This window comes from Eucyclogobius newberryi, unplaced genomic scaffold (assembly GCF_026437365.1).
Source record: "Eucyclogobius newberryi isolate DKJ021-1_F unplaced genomic scaffold, fEucNew1.0.hap1 SCAF_14, whole genome shotgun sequence".
NCBI classification, from domain to species: Eukaryota; Metazoa; Chordata; class Actinopteri; order Gobiiformes; family Gobiidae; genus Eucyclogobius; species Eucyclogobius newberryi.
Window position 1 is genome coordinate 16,376,669 of NW_027315768.1, and position 14,515 is coordinate 16,391,183.

Sequence of the window (14,515 nt, forward strand, 5' to 3'; positions counted from 1 at the left end):
AAATTGATTATGGCCTCAGTGTACCAGCTCATGTTTGACTTTGATGCCCAGTGACTGCTCCTCCTTCCTCTCTTTTCTTTTACAGGGCCGTGTTGGTGAGTGGGCCCAACCGCAGACAATGGTTTCTTACTATTGGAAAGTACAAAGGGAAAACAGAGCTGGAGAAGCAGTAAGAGAAGAGCGCTCTGCAGAACCTCCTTCATGTGGTTTAGAAACATGGTGCAATGACACAGTATGGAGAAGCAGGCTGGATGCAAGCAAACATGTATGCATACTGTAAAAAGACACATTTGCTTGAAAAATAAAAACAAATCAACTATGAGATTTTTAGATAATGTCCAGTTATGTTATTTTTAACCTCTGAGGTGAGCATTTGGTGCTGTCACTTCTGAACCTTTAGATAGATATAGAATGGAACACACGATAGATAGACCTATTTATTACTTCTCAAATTGAACAATTCTTTTCATTTTTCATTTCATAAGTATTACTTTTACTATTGAGTCTTTTAGTGCACATGTTTTGTCTTATTTTAAGATGGCTGCTGTGTACACAAACTTCTCCACAGTCATAATATCTCAATTGCAAATGGGTTAAATTGAGCTTTTAAACTGAAGCAAAACTCACAAAACTAAATTAACTTGAGTGAAATTATGCTGACTGGTTTTCTTTATAGTTCAACATGTTGTGAGAAAAAGGCATCATATTTTTTTAAGCAAAAGGAAAAATCTTTGCCTCAAGTAGCAGCTGGAAAGCAGGAAGACTATTGTGAGTTTATCCTGTGATTAAAGTACAAAATAGTGTGCAGCTGGTTTCCCAATACAACATAACACAGCCATACAATCTTGGCCCACAAAGAGAAATGTCTTCCAGATTTGAGCACAGAAGTCAGAGTGAGCTTGTGATTGACAGCACCTGTGTGTCTGAGCCTGGGCCAATAGGATGGCAGTATAAAACCAATGGCAGAAATGATGCCCAGAATGAACTGCTTCTTAGAGTTGTTGCTGTTGATTTAGAAATGGGTGAGCTTATAGTTGAATAACAGTAAGTTTTCTTTGATCCGCCCGTCTAACATGAGTGTTTTTGACTTGCAGCAAGCAGAGTGCTGATTGTGTACGCTCACCAGAGCTCCGGATCATTCAGTGCTGCTGCCAAAGATGCTGCAGTGGAGGTTTTGAAGTCCCAAGGCTGCACAGTGGAAGTGTCCGATTTATATGACATGAATTTCAAAGCCACTGCCACTGCTGAAGACATCACTGGTGCGTAGGAGGACTTTGCCGCCAGCATGAAAAGTAGAATTGGAGCGTCCTCTTGCACCTTTATGAATAATGTTTCACTTTTGCAGGTGAGTTGAAGAATCCTGAACACTTCCGCTATGCAGAGGAGACTAAACTGGCATGGGAGGAAGGCCGGCTGTGTGCAGATCTCACAGAGGAACAGCGCAAAGTCAAAGAAGCAGATCTCATCATTTTTCAGGTGAGAGACAGAAACTATTTAAAGTGTGGTGCATTCAAAGTGACTAACATGTTTGTGTATTTCAGTTCCCCATGTACTGGTTCTCTGTGCCTGCCATCCTGAAAGGCTGGTTTGACCGGGTGCTCACCCTGGGCTTTGCCTACACACAAGAGAAGCGCTATAGCCAGGGGATCTTTGAGGTACGCTAGTGTTATCACTGAAAGCCTACAGCTTCAAGGCTAAATAAACTGGATGAAACTCTCCTCAGACTGAACACTGCTAGAAGAGTTATCTCTAGTCACTGATTGTTCCCAAACTTGTTTTCACATTTTAACATGAACCAAAGGAATGTCATATTGAATGAGTAGCTAGAAGATTTAGAAAAATTGCTTGCCTTTTGTTTGCATCATCTTCAGAACAAGAAGGCCATGCTCTCCTTCACAACAGGATCACAGGAGACTATGTTTAGTCCAAATGGTATCAACGGAGACATGAATGTCACCCTGTGGCCGTTACAAGTAGGTGTATAGTCCTTCTCTGACGACCATAAAAGACAAACTTCACTTCTAATCTGAATTCCCTGTTTCCCAGAATGGGATCCTGCATTACTGTGGCTTCCAGGTCTTGGCCCCTCAGATCTTCTGGGCCCCAGCAGAGGCCCCTCCAGAGAGCCGCAGCTCTATGCTGGAGGCCTGGCGCGTCCGCATGCAGGGTCTCCTGAAGGAGGAGCCCCTCTCATTCACCCCCATGTGTTGCTTCGACAGTGAGAAGGGCTTCCAGCTCAAACCAGAGGCTGTGCAGAAACATGCTAATAGAGACTTTGGCCTGACTGTGGGCATTCACTTAGGAAAACCACTGCCCCCTAACAACCAGATGAAGGCTGGGGTCAATGGATGTCATGGCTCTAATGGTTCATGTATTTAATAAAGAAATCTAAATGATTCATGCTCTTGTGCAGTGTTGTCTCACATCACATTAAACATGGCTAGATTCTACACTTGAACACATTTTAGAAACTGCATCTAAGTACGTGACCAGGGATGGGCAAACTACGGCCCGCGGGCCACTTTTTTTTAATTTTGCCCTCAGGCATCTGTGTGCACTTGTATCCTTAATAAATGACGTGAAATAGCCTATATTTGAAAGGAAAGTGATTCTATATTTTTCCACACCAATGATCGCGGGCGGGCCCTCTGCTACTTGCCTGGATTTGAATATGGCCCTCGGAGGACAATGGTCTATGCCAGGGGTGGGCGGAGTCTTAAAATGACAGATCCTTTGCCACTTTCTTGATTTTATAATCTCAGAATTTAACTCTACTTCAAACTAAGTTTTTTCGCTGTCATTTGAACTCTGGTCAAAGTAATTCATCTTTGTCCAACATTGTCTCCTTTCTGGTTGTGCCTAAACCAGTGCAACTACAGGTTTAGAGGCTGAAGTAGTCCTGCACTATTCCCAGAGAAGTGGCTTTTGTTTGCGTATGGAGGAAATGAGATGGGTGAAGAGGTGAAGGTGGCTCACTTAAGGAAATGGCTTGTACTCATGTCCCGAGCTCAGTGAATGTTTTAGGACCGAGCCTATTCTGCAGCTGAGGTTTCACAAGGTCACCAAGAGTCCAGCACCAAAATCACCTGTCTGCTTTCCCTTAACTTGCTGTCAAAAGCAATAATTTTAAATGGTTGATGCAAATGAGCACATTTTAAAACTAAGTTTACCCAAGGCTGATCCCGCTCCCAGCAATCCCAAGTATGTGCACACTAATTAGGCTGAATGTTGTAGCTTTTTAACCAACATGGTGACCTTTAACAGTTTGCTTTCAGACATGACTGCTCCAGGGCCTCGTCTGTTTATGTATGTATGTCTCCAGCTATGGTTACTGAACCGCTGTCCATCCTGCGCTCCCATTGTCCATGTGGCTTTCCCAGCCTGACCATTGAAGACCATTTTAAACTGCTTCAATGTGAGGAAGTGGGCACACATTTGCCCAACACGAAACAGAGGCGCCGGAAAAACTCCAGCTCTTAATGTTTTAAATACATCCATGCATGTGGGTAGAAAATAGAAACAAAAGCACAGATTAATCACTCACTCGGGACTTTGATAGTGAAGATGTCTTAAAATAATGTAAAAGAAAAACTCATGTTTAAATGTATATTACTAAATCATGTTTCATAAAACTATTAATAATAACTTAAAGTGCATATGACAGGTTTTCATGTTTGTCTAATTATTACTTTGCTTGGTGGGATAGAATCTGTGGTAAATATGTATCATTGTTTCAAACCAGTTCAGTGACAGTTTCTGAAGTTTAAAATTACAGGAAGTAGACCATCAAACATGTAGGAACAACTTGGACACAATGGACACACTTTTCTGACAGTTTAAACTATAATTTAACAATATAAAGTTGTACGTGGGTATTATAATTGATGAAATAATAACTGTTGTGTTTGGCCCTTGTTTACAGTCTGGTTGCTAGGTAATAGTGGAATTATACCTCTATGTTACATCTGCTGCTCATTTCTAACCAGGAAGTACAATTATAAACATGACCAATATGATCAAACTGGGAAAAAATATATACATCATAAATATAATGATGCTCACTAAGTTTTCGTGAAAAGATGTCATATGCCCTTGAAATTGTGTTCATACCACAAACTTCAAGCACAACTGTAACTTTTACCATAAAATTCCAAACGTTGTGTAACTTCTATTACAAAAAATCTGACCCTGTCCAGCTATGAGTTGCTCTAATCTTGGCCCTGCAGTGCTAAGCTGGGTCAGACTGACCGTGCTTGGCTTTGGACTGTTTTGACTGGTCCATAAATGGATCCTTGTGTGTTTGCTCCAGATGTCAGCGGGTTAACAACGGGCCAACCATTAAAGACCAGGAGAAGAACGATGGCACAGACACACAGCTGAGTAACATGTCAAACTATTTACCATCCATCCCTCCGTGCTTTCATGACCACATTAAAAGTCAATCTATTAACCGCCGGCTTGTCAAACTGCGTGTGAGGCTGCGTTAGCGGGCTCATGTGTGCTGGACAAGTCAGGCATCGTTTCTATCAAGATTGGCAGCAGGAAAGCGCTTGTAATGAGTAACTAGCGGCATTTACCTTTGCATGCTTTGAGTGAACTTCCAAATGGCCCTCTGCCTCACTATCACAGTATGTTCATTGTGTGCTGCTGTCATTATAGAAGCGAGGAATTCACGCTGACATGTGAGTACCCCACCAAACCCACCCATTACTGTCGCCTGCCAAAACCACCGCATGGGCTTGAAAAGTGCACTGTTGTAAAATTAGGAGCTAACAAATATAAAGGCTTTAATCCAAAAATAGGAATTAAACACATTCTATCATTAACATGCCCTAGTGGCTTGTTTTCAGTTTCAGCACAAGGCAAAAGCAAGTATCCTAACATTCTGCTTTTCTCATTCTTCCCAGTGAGAATTTGCATGTTGTCAACTTAAGTGTGGAGCTGCTGGCTAACGCTGACTGCAAACAGATGTTCTGGCGTTCTACCTGATATAATGCAGCATGTGCATAGGTTTTGTCAGACTGTTGCACTGCAAAGATTCAAGTTGCATTTGTGATTAAAAAAGTGCAAATACCGGTAATAAACCTAGGGCTCAGTGATGAAAGTGCTCAATTACTTTACTTGAATAATGGTACTGATGCAAGAGCACAAAATATACTCAAGCAAAAGTATACATAAAACATACAAATTCTTTTAAAGTCTATTTTTGATAATATTTTGAGAAAAGAGTTTTGAGTCTTGATAAAGAATTACACCAATCAGGTCCAAACCAGCATGTAAAGCATATACACGTGTTCAAAGCATGACCCTTGACCATTTCAGCAGGACTCAAGTAAAGATGTAAAATCTTGTGGAGAAAGTACAAATATCTAAAGAGTTGAGAAGCCTTTTGTACTTTCCATCACTGCCATGGATATAGTTGTACTAAAAGAAGCGGTTTCTGATGAGAATGTATATAATAATGACACAAAACATGATATGGAAAAGTTCTTGCTGTTAATAATGTTTAGTCTGACAGCAGAGGATGAGCGCAGCCAGTTTACATCTGTCCATCGGTACGGTAACAGCAGCAGATGTACTGAGATCTGCACCGCACTATATATTGCCATAACTGACAAAAGGCATACGAATGTCCTCTTTAGAGATGTTCAACTGAGCCAACTTCACCATTGTTTTTTGTTATTGTCACTTCTTCTTGTTCAGGCCTTGATTTGGTGTTATTGTTGTAAAAAGACTTTATGGCCGTTTCAGGTTTCTCAGAGCGCTCTCCCAAACAGCTGGTAATAACTCGATAAAAAGGCTAGATTACAGCAGCTGCAGAGGAACACGGCACAAACAGAGCCGTGTGGTCCTGAAAGTAGCAAACAGGCCCAAGAAAATAACAACAATGACTTCCTCTTCATGAACTGCTGCAGGATGTATCCTTCATGAGAGGCTCTCTTCATCCTCTGCTCCATCCTTCTTTTGTTGGGCCTTATCCTCTTGCCACTGAGAAACTTTCCACACTCACATTTTCACACATCGATGGCTTGTTAAGAGCAAGTGCGTCGCAACCATTTGTGTATATATGCAGGTGCAGGTGAATGTTGACCTTGTAAACGCTTACACAAATGCATAATACTTTACCAAGGAATGCACTGAAGAATTTTTATTATATTTGCAAGAACAAGTAAAGGTGATAAATAAAGTGTGTAAGTTAGTACAGTAAGTCCTGTAAAAATGTAATGCTTCTTCCATCTCCTCTCGAGCTTAAGCACTGACAAAACAACAAATTATTTCACTTTAAAACATTGACGTTCTGTCATATCAATTGATTCTTTTATCACATTCACCACTATTTTTAGCTACTACTGGCTATTTGTTTTTTCTGTCATCTTCTTGTACATTACACACAAACCGATGCAACAGAGATATGTGCGGTAGTCAGGATCATCAGGATCAGGAGACATCAATTACATATTACTATGACTAATAAACTTAAGCCAATAGAAGCCAAACAGAATGCCTCTGGTTTAATGCATTTTTCAAGTTACAGGTCAGTTCTATGGAAAGGCTTCCCCACACACAATAAGTGTGTAAATATCTTTTTTTAGCACTATTAACACCTGTAATTGAGGGAATGCAAGACTGATTGGTTTACCATGCTGTGCTTCAGACAAAGCATGAAACATGCTCATGCAGCCTGACCCTTCTCCAGAAAAGTTACATAGTGCACCTTTAAAGTGCTTATGACAGGGTTCACTGAAACATAGTGAACATGATATATATTTACATTTAAGATTTTCATGTTTTTTCCTCAGTATGAACATTTTGGTTAAGTTTGTCCTGTTACTTCCTGGTTTGACATGAGCAGATGTCACATATGAGTTCATGAGGTCCTCGAGAACTCGGGAAAAGCTTTTCCGAGTTGTAGAATGCACATGAACGCTTGCACAAGTCGAAAATTTTGAGGTTTACTGTCAGTGACCCTTAGATAAGTGTAACATATTTGTGCAAAATGACCAGACACTACTGTTTAATTAAAATGTAACGTTAGCTAGCTAAAGTAAAAATAAATAACCAGCTAACATTTAGCAAACAACAACAAAACTTACTGGCCAGCTGTGTTAAACTCTGTTAAAGAGTGGTGATTTTATTACAGGTCATTCTCATTTTGTAATACCGAGTTCACAAGGACCACATGAAAGCCGATCTGAGATTTAAGATTTGGATAACAAAAGGCATAAGTCTTACCAAATCGTGTAAGAAAATCAAATGAAAAGCTTCAATATGTTGAAAGAATTCTTTGGCTTGGAGAAACAGGACTTTTATAGGTACAAATAAGGAGTTATTATAATCAAAAAATGAAACAAAGCACCAACAATTATAATCCTCTTACTGAAATAAATCAAAGCATATAAATCCAACTTTCAGGGGAAATAATATCTAAAGTCTATTGATATAGAAATGGTCTATATTATAGACCATTTTGCGGTGATGTCAGCATCCGGGACTCTGCGAGGGGTCAACTACTCCATAGTAACCGCTGACAGACACACTCCATGCCAGAGCTTACATCACTTTAATAGGAAGTATTCCAAAATCCTGCGTCATCGTTTAGAAGACACATCCAAGCTGTATTGATACTCGTAGGACATCAGTAGTTTGTCGCAAAACTTATGTGAGCGGTTACTACGGAGTTGTTGACCCCCCGCAGAGTCCTGTATAATGACGTCACGCAAAATGGTGTATAGGTCATTTGTTTTAACAGATGAGGAGTGGGAAGAAATATGTACATCACATGGAGGACCACAAAGTCCCATGTTTGGAGGGAACTTTGTTGGAAGAATGGTAGAATGCCATGTCAAAGTGCACATTATTCACAGGGAGGGGCCGAATGCTGAAGAAACTGTGGTTGCCGGGAGGCAGATCATTACCATGTGTTTTGGGACTGCCCTGTTGCACAAAATATTTGACACAAACAAGACAATACAATACAACCTCTCCTTGAACCGACACCTTGACGTGGTGGAGGGGTTTGAGTGCCCGAATGATCCTAGGTGACGGGTCAGACAAAGATCGGTTCAGAAGCCTCTTATGGTGACTACAAGAACAAGGCAGTTTACGTCGCCCGGATTGGCGTCACCGGGGCCCCATCCTGGAGCCAGGCCTGGGATGGGTGCTCCATGGCGAGCGCCTGGTGGCCGGGTCTTACCCCACGGGGCCCGGCCGGGCACAGCCCGAAAGAGCAACGTGGGGCCGCCCTCCCGTGGGCCCACCACCCGCAGGAGGATCCATAAGGGGCCGGTGCAGAGAGATCTGGGCGGCAGTCGACGGCAGGGGCCTCGGCGACCAGATCTCCAGACACAGAGACTAACTCTGGGGACATGGAATGTCACCTCGCTGGGGGGGAAAGAGCCTGAGCTTGTGCAGGAGGTTGAGCGATACCGACTAGATATAGTCAGCCTCACCTCCACGCACAGTTTGGGCTCTGGAACCCATCTCCTCGAGAGGGGCTGGACGCTCCACTTCTCTGGTGTTGCCCGCGGGGAGAGGCGGCGGGCTGGTGTGGGCTTGCTTAGAGCCCCTCAGCTCAGCCGCCACGTATTGGAGTTCACCTCGGTGAACGAGAGGGTCGCGTCCCTCCGCCTTCAGGTGGGGGACAGGTCTCTCACTGTTGTGGCGGCCTACGGGCCGAACAGCAGTGCAGAGTACCCGGTCTTCTTGGAGTCCTTGGGAGGGGTACTGGACAGTGCACCGACCAGGGACTCGGTTGTTCTACTGGGGGACTTCAACGCCCACGTGGGCAATGACAGTGACACCTGGAGAGGGGTGATCGGGAAGAACGGCTTCCCCGATCTGAACCCGAGCGGTGTTCAGTTATTGGACTTCTGTGCTAGCCACGGATTGTCCATAACGAACACCATGTTCAAGCACAAGGGTGTCCATCAGTGCACATGGCACCAGGACACCCTAGGCCGGAGGTCAATGATCGACTTTGTTGTCGTGTCATCTGACCTCCGGTCGCGTGTCTTGGACACTCGGGTGAAGAGAGGGGCAGAGTTGTCAATCGATCACCACCTGGTGGTGAGTTGGATCCGCTGGCGGAGGAGGAAGCCGGACAGACTTGGCAGACCCAAGCGCATTGTGAGGGTCTGTTGGGAACGTCTAGTGGAGCCCTCTGTCAGTAGGGTATTCAACTCGCACCTCCGGGAGAGCTTCTCCCATGTCCCGGGGGAGGTTGGGGACATTGAGTCCGAGTGGACCATGTTCTCCGCCTCCATTGTTGATGCGGCTGCTCGGAGTTGTGGTCGCAAGGTCTCCGGTGCCTGTCGTGGCGGCAACCCCCGAACCCGGTGGTGGACACCGGAAGTAAGGGATGCCGTCAGACTGAAGAAGGAGGCCTATCAGGCCACTCTGGTTTGTAGGTCTCCGGAGGTCATCGACGGGTATTGGCAGGCCAAGCGAGCCGCGGCTCGTGCTGTCGCAGAGGCAAAAACCCGGGCCTGGGAGGAGTTCGGGGAGGCCATGGAGGAGGACTATCGGTCGGCACCAAAGAAATTCTGGCAAACCGTCCGGCGCCTCAGGAGGGGGAAGCAGTGTCTCACCAACACCGTTTACGGTGCGGGTGGAGGCCTGCTGACCTCGACTGGGGATGTCGTCGGACGGTGGAAGGAATACTTTGAGGATCTCCTTAATCCCTCAGTCACGTCTTCCGAAGAGGAAGTAGAGACCGGGGACTCGGAGGCTGGCTCATCCATCACCCAAGCTGAAGTCACTGAGGTTGTTCGCAAACTCCTCGGTGGCAGGAATCCGGGGGTGGATGAGATCCGCCCTGAGTACCTAAAGTATCTGGATGTTGTAGGACTGTGCCTCTGGACTGGCAGACCGGGGTGGTGGTCCCTCTGTTCAAGAAGGGGGACCGGAGGGTGTGTTCCAACTACAGAGGGATCACACTCCTCAGCCTCCCGGGTAAGGTCTATTCCAAGGTACTGGAGAGGAGAATCCGACCGATAGTCGAACCTCGGATTCAGGAGGAGCAGAGTGGTTTTCGTCCCGGTCGTGGAACACTGGACCAGCTCTATACCCTCCATCGGGTGCTCGAGGGCTCATGGGAGTTTGCCCAACCAGTCCACATGTGCTTTGTGGATCTGGCGAAGGCTTTCGACCGTGTCCCTCGGGTGTCCTTTGGGGGGTGCTCCGGGTGTACGGGATCCGGGGCCCTTTGCTCAGGGCTGTCCGGTCCCTGTATGACCGGAGCAGGAGCTGTGTTCGCATTGCCGGCAGTAAGTCAGACGTGTTTCCAGTGCATGTTGGACTCCGCCAGGGCTGCCCTTTGTCACCGGTTCTGTTCATAATTTTTATGGACAGAATTTCTAGGCGCAGTCAGGGGTCGGAGGGTGTCTGGTTTGGGGACCACAGGATTCCATCTCTGCTGTTTGCAGACGATGTTGTCCTGATGGCTCCATCAAGCCCGGACCTGCAACATGCACTGGGACGGTTTGCAGCCGAGTGTGAAGCGGCTGGGATGAGAATCAGCACCTCCAGATCCGAGGCCATGGTTCTCGACCGGAAAAAGGTGGCTTGCCCTATCCAGGTGGGTGGGGTGTCCTTGCCCCAAGTGGAGGAGTTCAAGTATCTCGGGGTCTTGTTCACGAGTGAGGGAAGGATGGAGCGTGAGATCGACAGATGGATCGGTGCAGCGGCTGCAGTGATGCAGTCGCTGCATCGGACCGTTGTGGTGAAGAGGGAGCTGACCCGAAAGGCAAAGCTCTCTATTTACCGGTCGGTCTACGTTCCTACCCTCACCTATGGTCATGAGCTTTGGGTAGTGACCGAAAGAACAAGATCGCGGATACAAGCGGTCGAAATGAGTTTCCTCCGCCGTGTGGCTGGGCGCTCCCTTAGAGATAAGGTGAGGAGCTCGGCCACACGGGGGGAGCTCGGAGTAGAGCCGCTGCTCCTCCACGTCGAGAGGAGCCAGCTGAGGTGGCTCGGGCATCTTTTCCGGATGCCTCCTGGGCGCCTCCCTCGGGAGGTGTTTCAGGCATGTCCCACCGGGAAGAGGCCCCGGGGAAGACCCAGGACACGCTGGAGAGACTATGTCTCTCGGCTGGCCTGGGAACGCCTCGGGATCCCCCCGGAGGAGTTAGGGGAAGTGTCTGGGGAGAAGGAAGTCTGGGAGTCCCTGCTCAGACTGCTGCCCCCGCGACCCGGCCCCGGATAAAGCGGCAGAAGATGGATGGATGAAGACAATACAAACTATTTTTGGTACCGATATTCGACTCAATTTTGGAGCAATGTATTTAGGCCTCAAAACTCCCGCCATGGACATAATGGATGGATATTTCTGGAACATACCGGTACTATTATCTCCCAGGAAGAAGGCAATCCCAAAAAAAATCATGACACAAACTGCTCTTCTTCAAACTGCACTTTTATTTTGCTGTTTTTCTTGACAAACTGCAACTTGATTGATGTAGAACTATGAGAAAAACTTCCTACAAGAACTATACCATCATAATTATAAAAACAGAGACATGAGACATATAACCATAGAGAACCATAATATACACCTAAAGTTTTCAAGTTCAATATCTGACCAATCCATTCACCTTCAAATGTGAGCATGTTTTAGTGGATAGGGTAGCAAGTTTTAGAAAATATTTGTGTAAAAACCTTGTGTAAATCATCTATTGCTATGACCAAACTAACATAAACTACTTGCAAGCACGAAAAGCTACTGGAACAATTGACAGCACACAAACGCAACCAAGTTCAACTCACTCAGACGGTGATAAAACCCAGACGGACCCGCAGTTGGCTTCACTGAAAGGCCTGCACGGAAAGGTCTCCTGGATGAATGAGTGAACACGGGGCCCTGGCTGTGATCTACGACGTGCCTGGCATTGATAAGCTGCGCGACTCGCCTGTTTTTTATTTACAAGCCGCAGTGGAGTGCAGTGTAGACGAGGCTGACAGAGGGTTTTGGTGGTTATGGGCGTCGCAGTGACAGGGTTAAGACTGCAGCCATTACGAGAGTTCACAGATCCACGCTCCTTATAATTGGAACCTGGTCTCGACTATGTCCAGCACGACGATTGATGGAAGAAACACATGCTTCAAGGCGGCACATCCTGTCCTTCACTGGCTTCTGCCCTTGACTTTGTTCACCTCTTCTTTGTACTTTTATGTTTCAAATTGTCATACAAAACTTTCCTCGTTTCTCACTGAAATGACAAGTTGAGAAATATTTACTTATAAATTTCCGCAGAATTTCAAGAGGGATCAAAACAAGAATATAGCAACCTTGTGAGTGTGCCTAAACGATGATAGATATCATACAAGCCCAGATACATTTGAGCCTGGCCTGAACAAGGGTTTTGCATTTGTTTGGTGAGATGAGCTTGAGAAAAGCTTAAAAAAGTGAATTATGTTTTAAACTATGGCATTAAACATATCTATTTTGCATTTATTTAATTACACATTTAATTGTGTTTATTGCTCAAAAATAACCTATAAATCAGTCATCCTTGATTTGATCCTTGTGAGCGGGTTCACCTTTCCACAGATCAGTGTCGCTTGCTTGTGTTTATGGGTATAGCATTTGAATTTGAATGCCATATTATTACAATAACTCTGATCTCTGTGGAGACCAGCAGGTGGTCCTTTAAATAAAAAGTGTATTGACAAGTGAAAAGTTTATTAGCTTTTGGGATTGTCCTTCAGTTCCCACAAACCCATATCTAAATTGTAAATAGTCTAAATTATATTCATGGGTTGTTGGTTGGGCTGTGATATATGCAATCTTTTGTTTTAAATTGTTCATTGTTATGGCAACAGCCCTAATTTCTCATCCTTCTGAAACCCATGGATAGTGCGTTTAGATCTGTGTTGGACAAGCAAACCACAAAAGAACCACGCACACATTCACATGCACTGACATTGAACAGAGGAGTGAAGTGTCTTGCCAAAGAACACAACAGCACTACCTTACAGGCTGACAGAGCTTAACACACTTTCAAATCCTGCTGGAACGTTTGCCTACTGAGAAGAAGACGCTCGCTCCTTTGCAAGTCATTTTTGTTAATGATATATACATGAATTTAACCATCATGGCTAAAAACATTTACCACAACTCACAAAGTACATCTACTGAAAAAACATGCTGGACTAAATACAAATTTAAACCGTTTTTTGATTCCTTGCTGTTTAGTGAATCGCTGAATCCCTCGGGGCCAACTTCAATGAGCCGGACTAGATAAATGAGTGTAGAAGAGCGCCCCATTCCTCCCTGCTGCAGGCGCCGTCAGCCCAGCTCCAGATGCCACATCCTGACTGTAATTCGCGTGCAGTGCATACATGAGCATGCACAGATCCACAGTGCAGCACAATGAATGGGAACCACCTGGGACTTCATGTCTCGGGGTAACTTTCCGTCATACTTTACACTTCTGATCAACTGTTCCGTGGCTACTCATTGAAATGACTCAGTGTGTATGTTTATGTTATTTATCTCATCAGCTTGTTTGACTGCGTTGGAGTTGTGTTTACGTCCAATAAAACTGGTAGTGTTTGGATTTCCCTTACTGCTCACCCTCAAAAAGTTTGAATCACAGTGCCATGTTTGTCTCAGTTTCAGTGGCTTGTTTAGTTCTCCCTAAACCACCACCTTCAGACCGTGAACTTCTACGCACGCACTCGCTGGCCCACAGGTGATGTATGGTGAAACCGCTCGCTTCTACAAAACACCAGCACATTCCAGCAAAAAAGCTCATGATCCATTCTTCATATAGCGTGACAAGACAATAGGGGTGAAAGTAAGCTACCTTATCTACGAACTGGATGTCAGTGGCATTTTGTAAGAAGCCCCATCCACGCAGCATGGATAGGATTACTGGTTTGGAGGAAGGTGCAGCTCCAGGCAGTCATAGACACCTCTTTATGGATCCCGTGGAGAGATTCTGTCATGCACTAATCTCTACTGGACACTATCTGTCCCCCCGAGCAAAGCTTTTCTTCAACTTTTCCTATAGCGTCTCCTGTCGTGATCCCGTTGACCTGTCTCATATTGTTCGACAAGGTTTCTATGTGCCAGTGCATGCATGGATACTGAGCCAGGGAGGGGGGAAGGGGGGGTGCAGAAACCAATAGCAGCTTTGGGAAAACAAGAACTTGCTTTTAGTTTGAGTTACAGCGGCAAGCACAGATGATGGACAAAGCCAATGGAGTGTGGCAGCCACAACCGGTCATGGTCAGCACCTGAGAATCAAGCACTGACAGATTAGAAGTTTGAAAAAGAGTATTGCTTGGCCCTGCAACAAGGAAAAACGCCACAAAGTCTTGCAGTTTTGACTTTGAACTTTACTGATATTTAACTGTGCCTAAAAAGGGATTGCACTATTCTGACCATCTGTAAATTGTGTATAAATTCAGACCAAGTCCATTTATTTTTACTTTTAAATTCAAAATTTTATGCACACCCTATTTATATTTAGCTACCCTTATTATTCATTGTTGTATATTGCACCTTCAA

At 45.0% G+C, this 14,515-nt stretch overlaps 1 protein-coding gene across 1 annotated transcript in view; it reads left to right on the top strand.

Moving 5' to 3' along the window:
* The first annotated feature begins 960 nt into the window (after window positions 1-960).
* LOC140359567 (ribosyldihydronicotinamide dehydrogenase [quinone]-like) overlaps window positions 961-14,515 on the top strand; it is a 71,568-nt gene continuing 58,013 nt past the window's right edge. Inside the window, exons 1-6 of the mRNA XM_072444548.1 lie at window positions 961-1,022; window positions 1,095-1,259; window positions 1,346-1,476; window positions 1,542-1,655; window positions 1,872-1,973; window positions 2,047-2,365. Coding sequence (XP_072300649.1) covers window positions 1,019-1,022; window positions 1,095-1,259; window positions 1,346-1,476; window positions 1,542-1,655; window positions 1,872-1,973; window positions 2,047-2,365 — 835 coding nt within the window. The 5' untranslated portion in view covers window positions 961-1,018. The remainder of the gene's footprint in view (window positions 1,023-1,094; window positions 1,260-1,345; window positions 1,477-1,541; window positions 1,656-1,871; window positions 1,974-2,046; window positions 2,366-14,515) is intronic.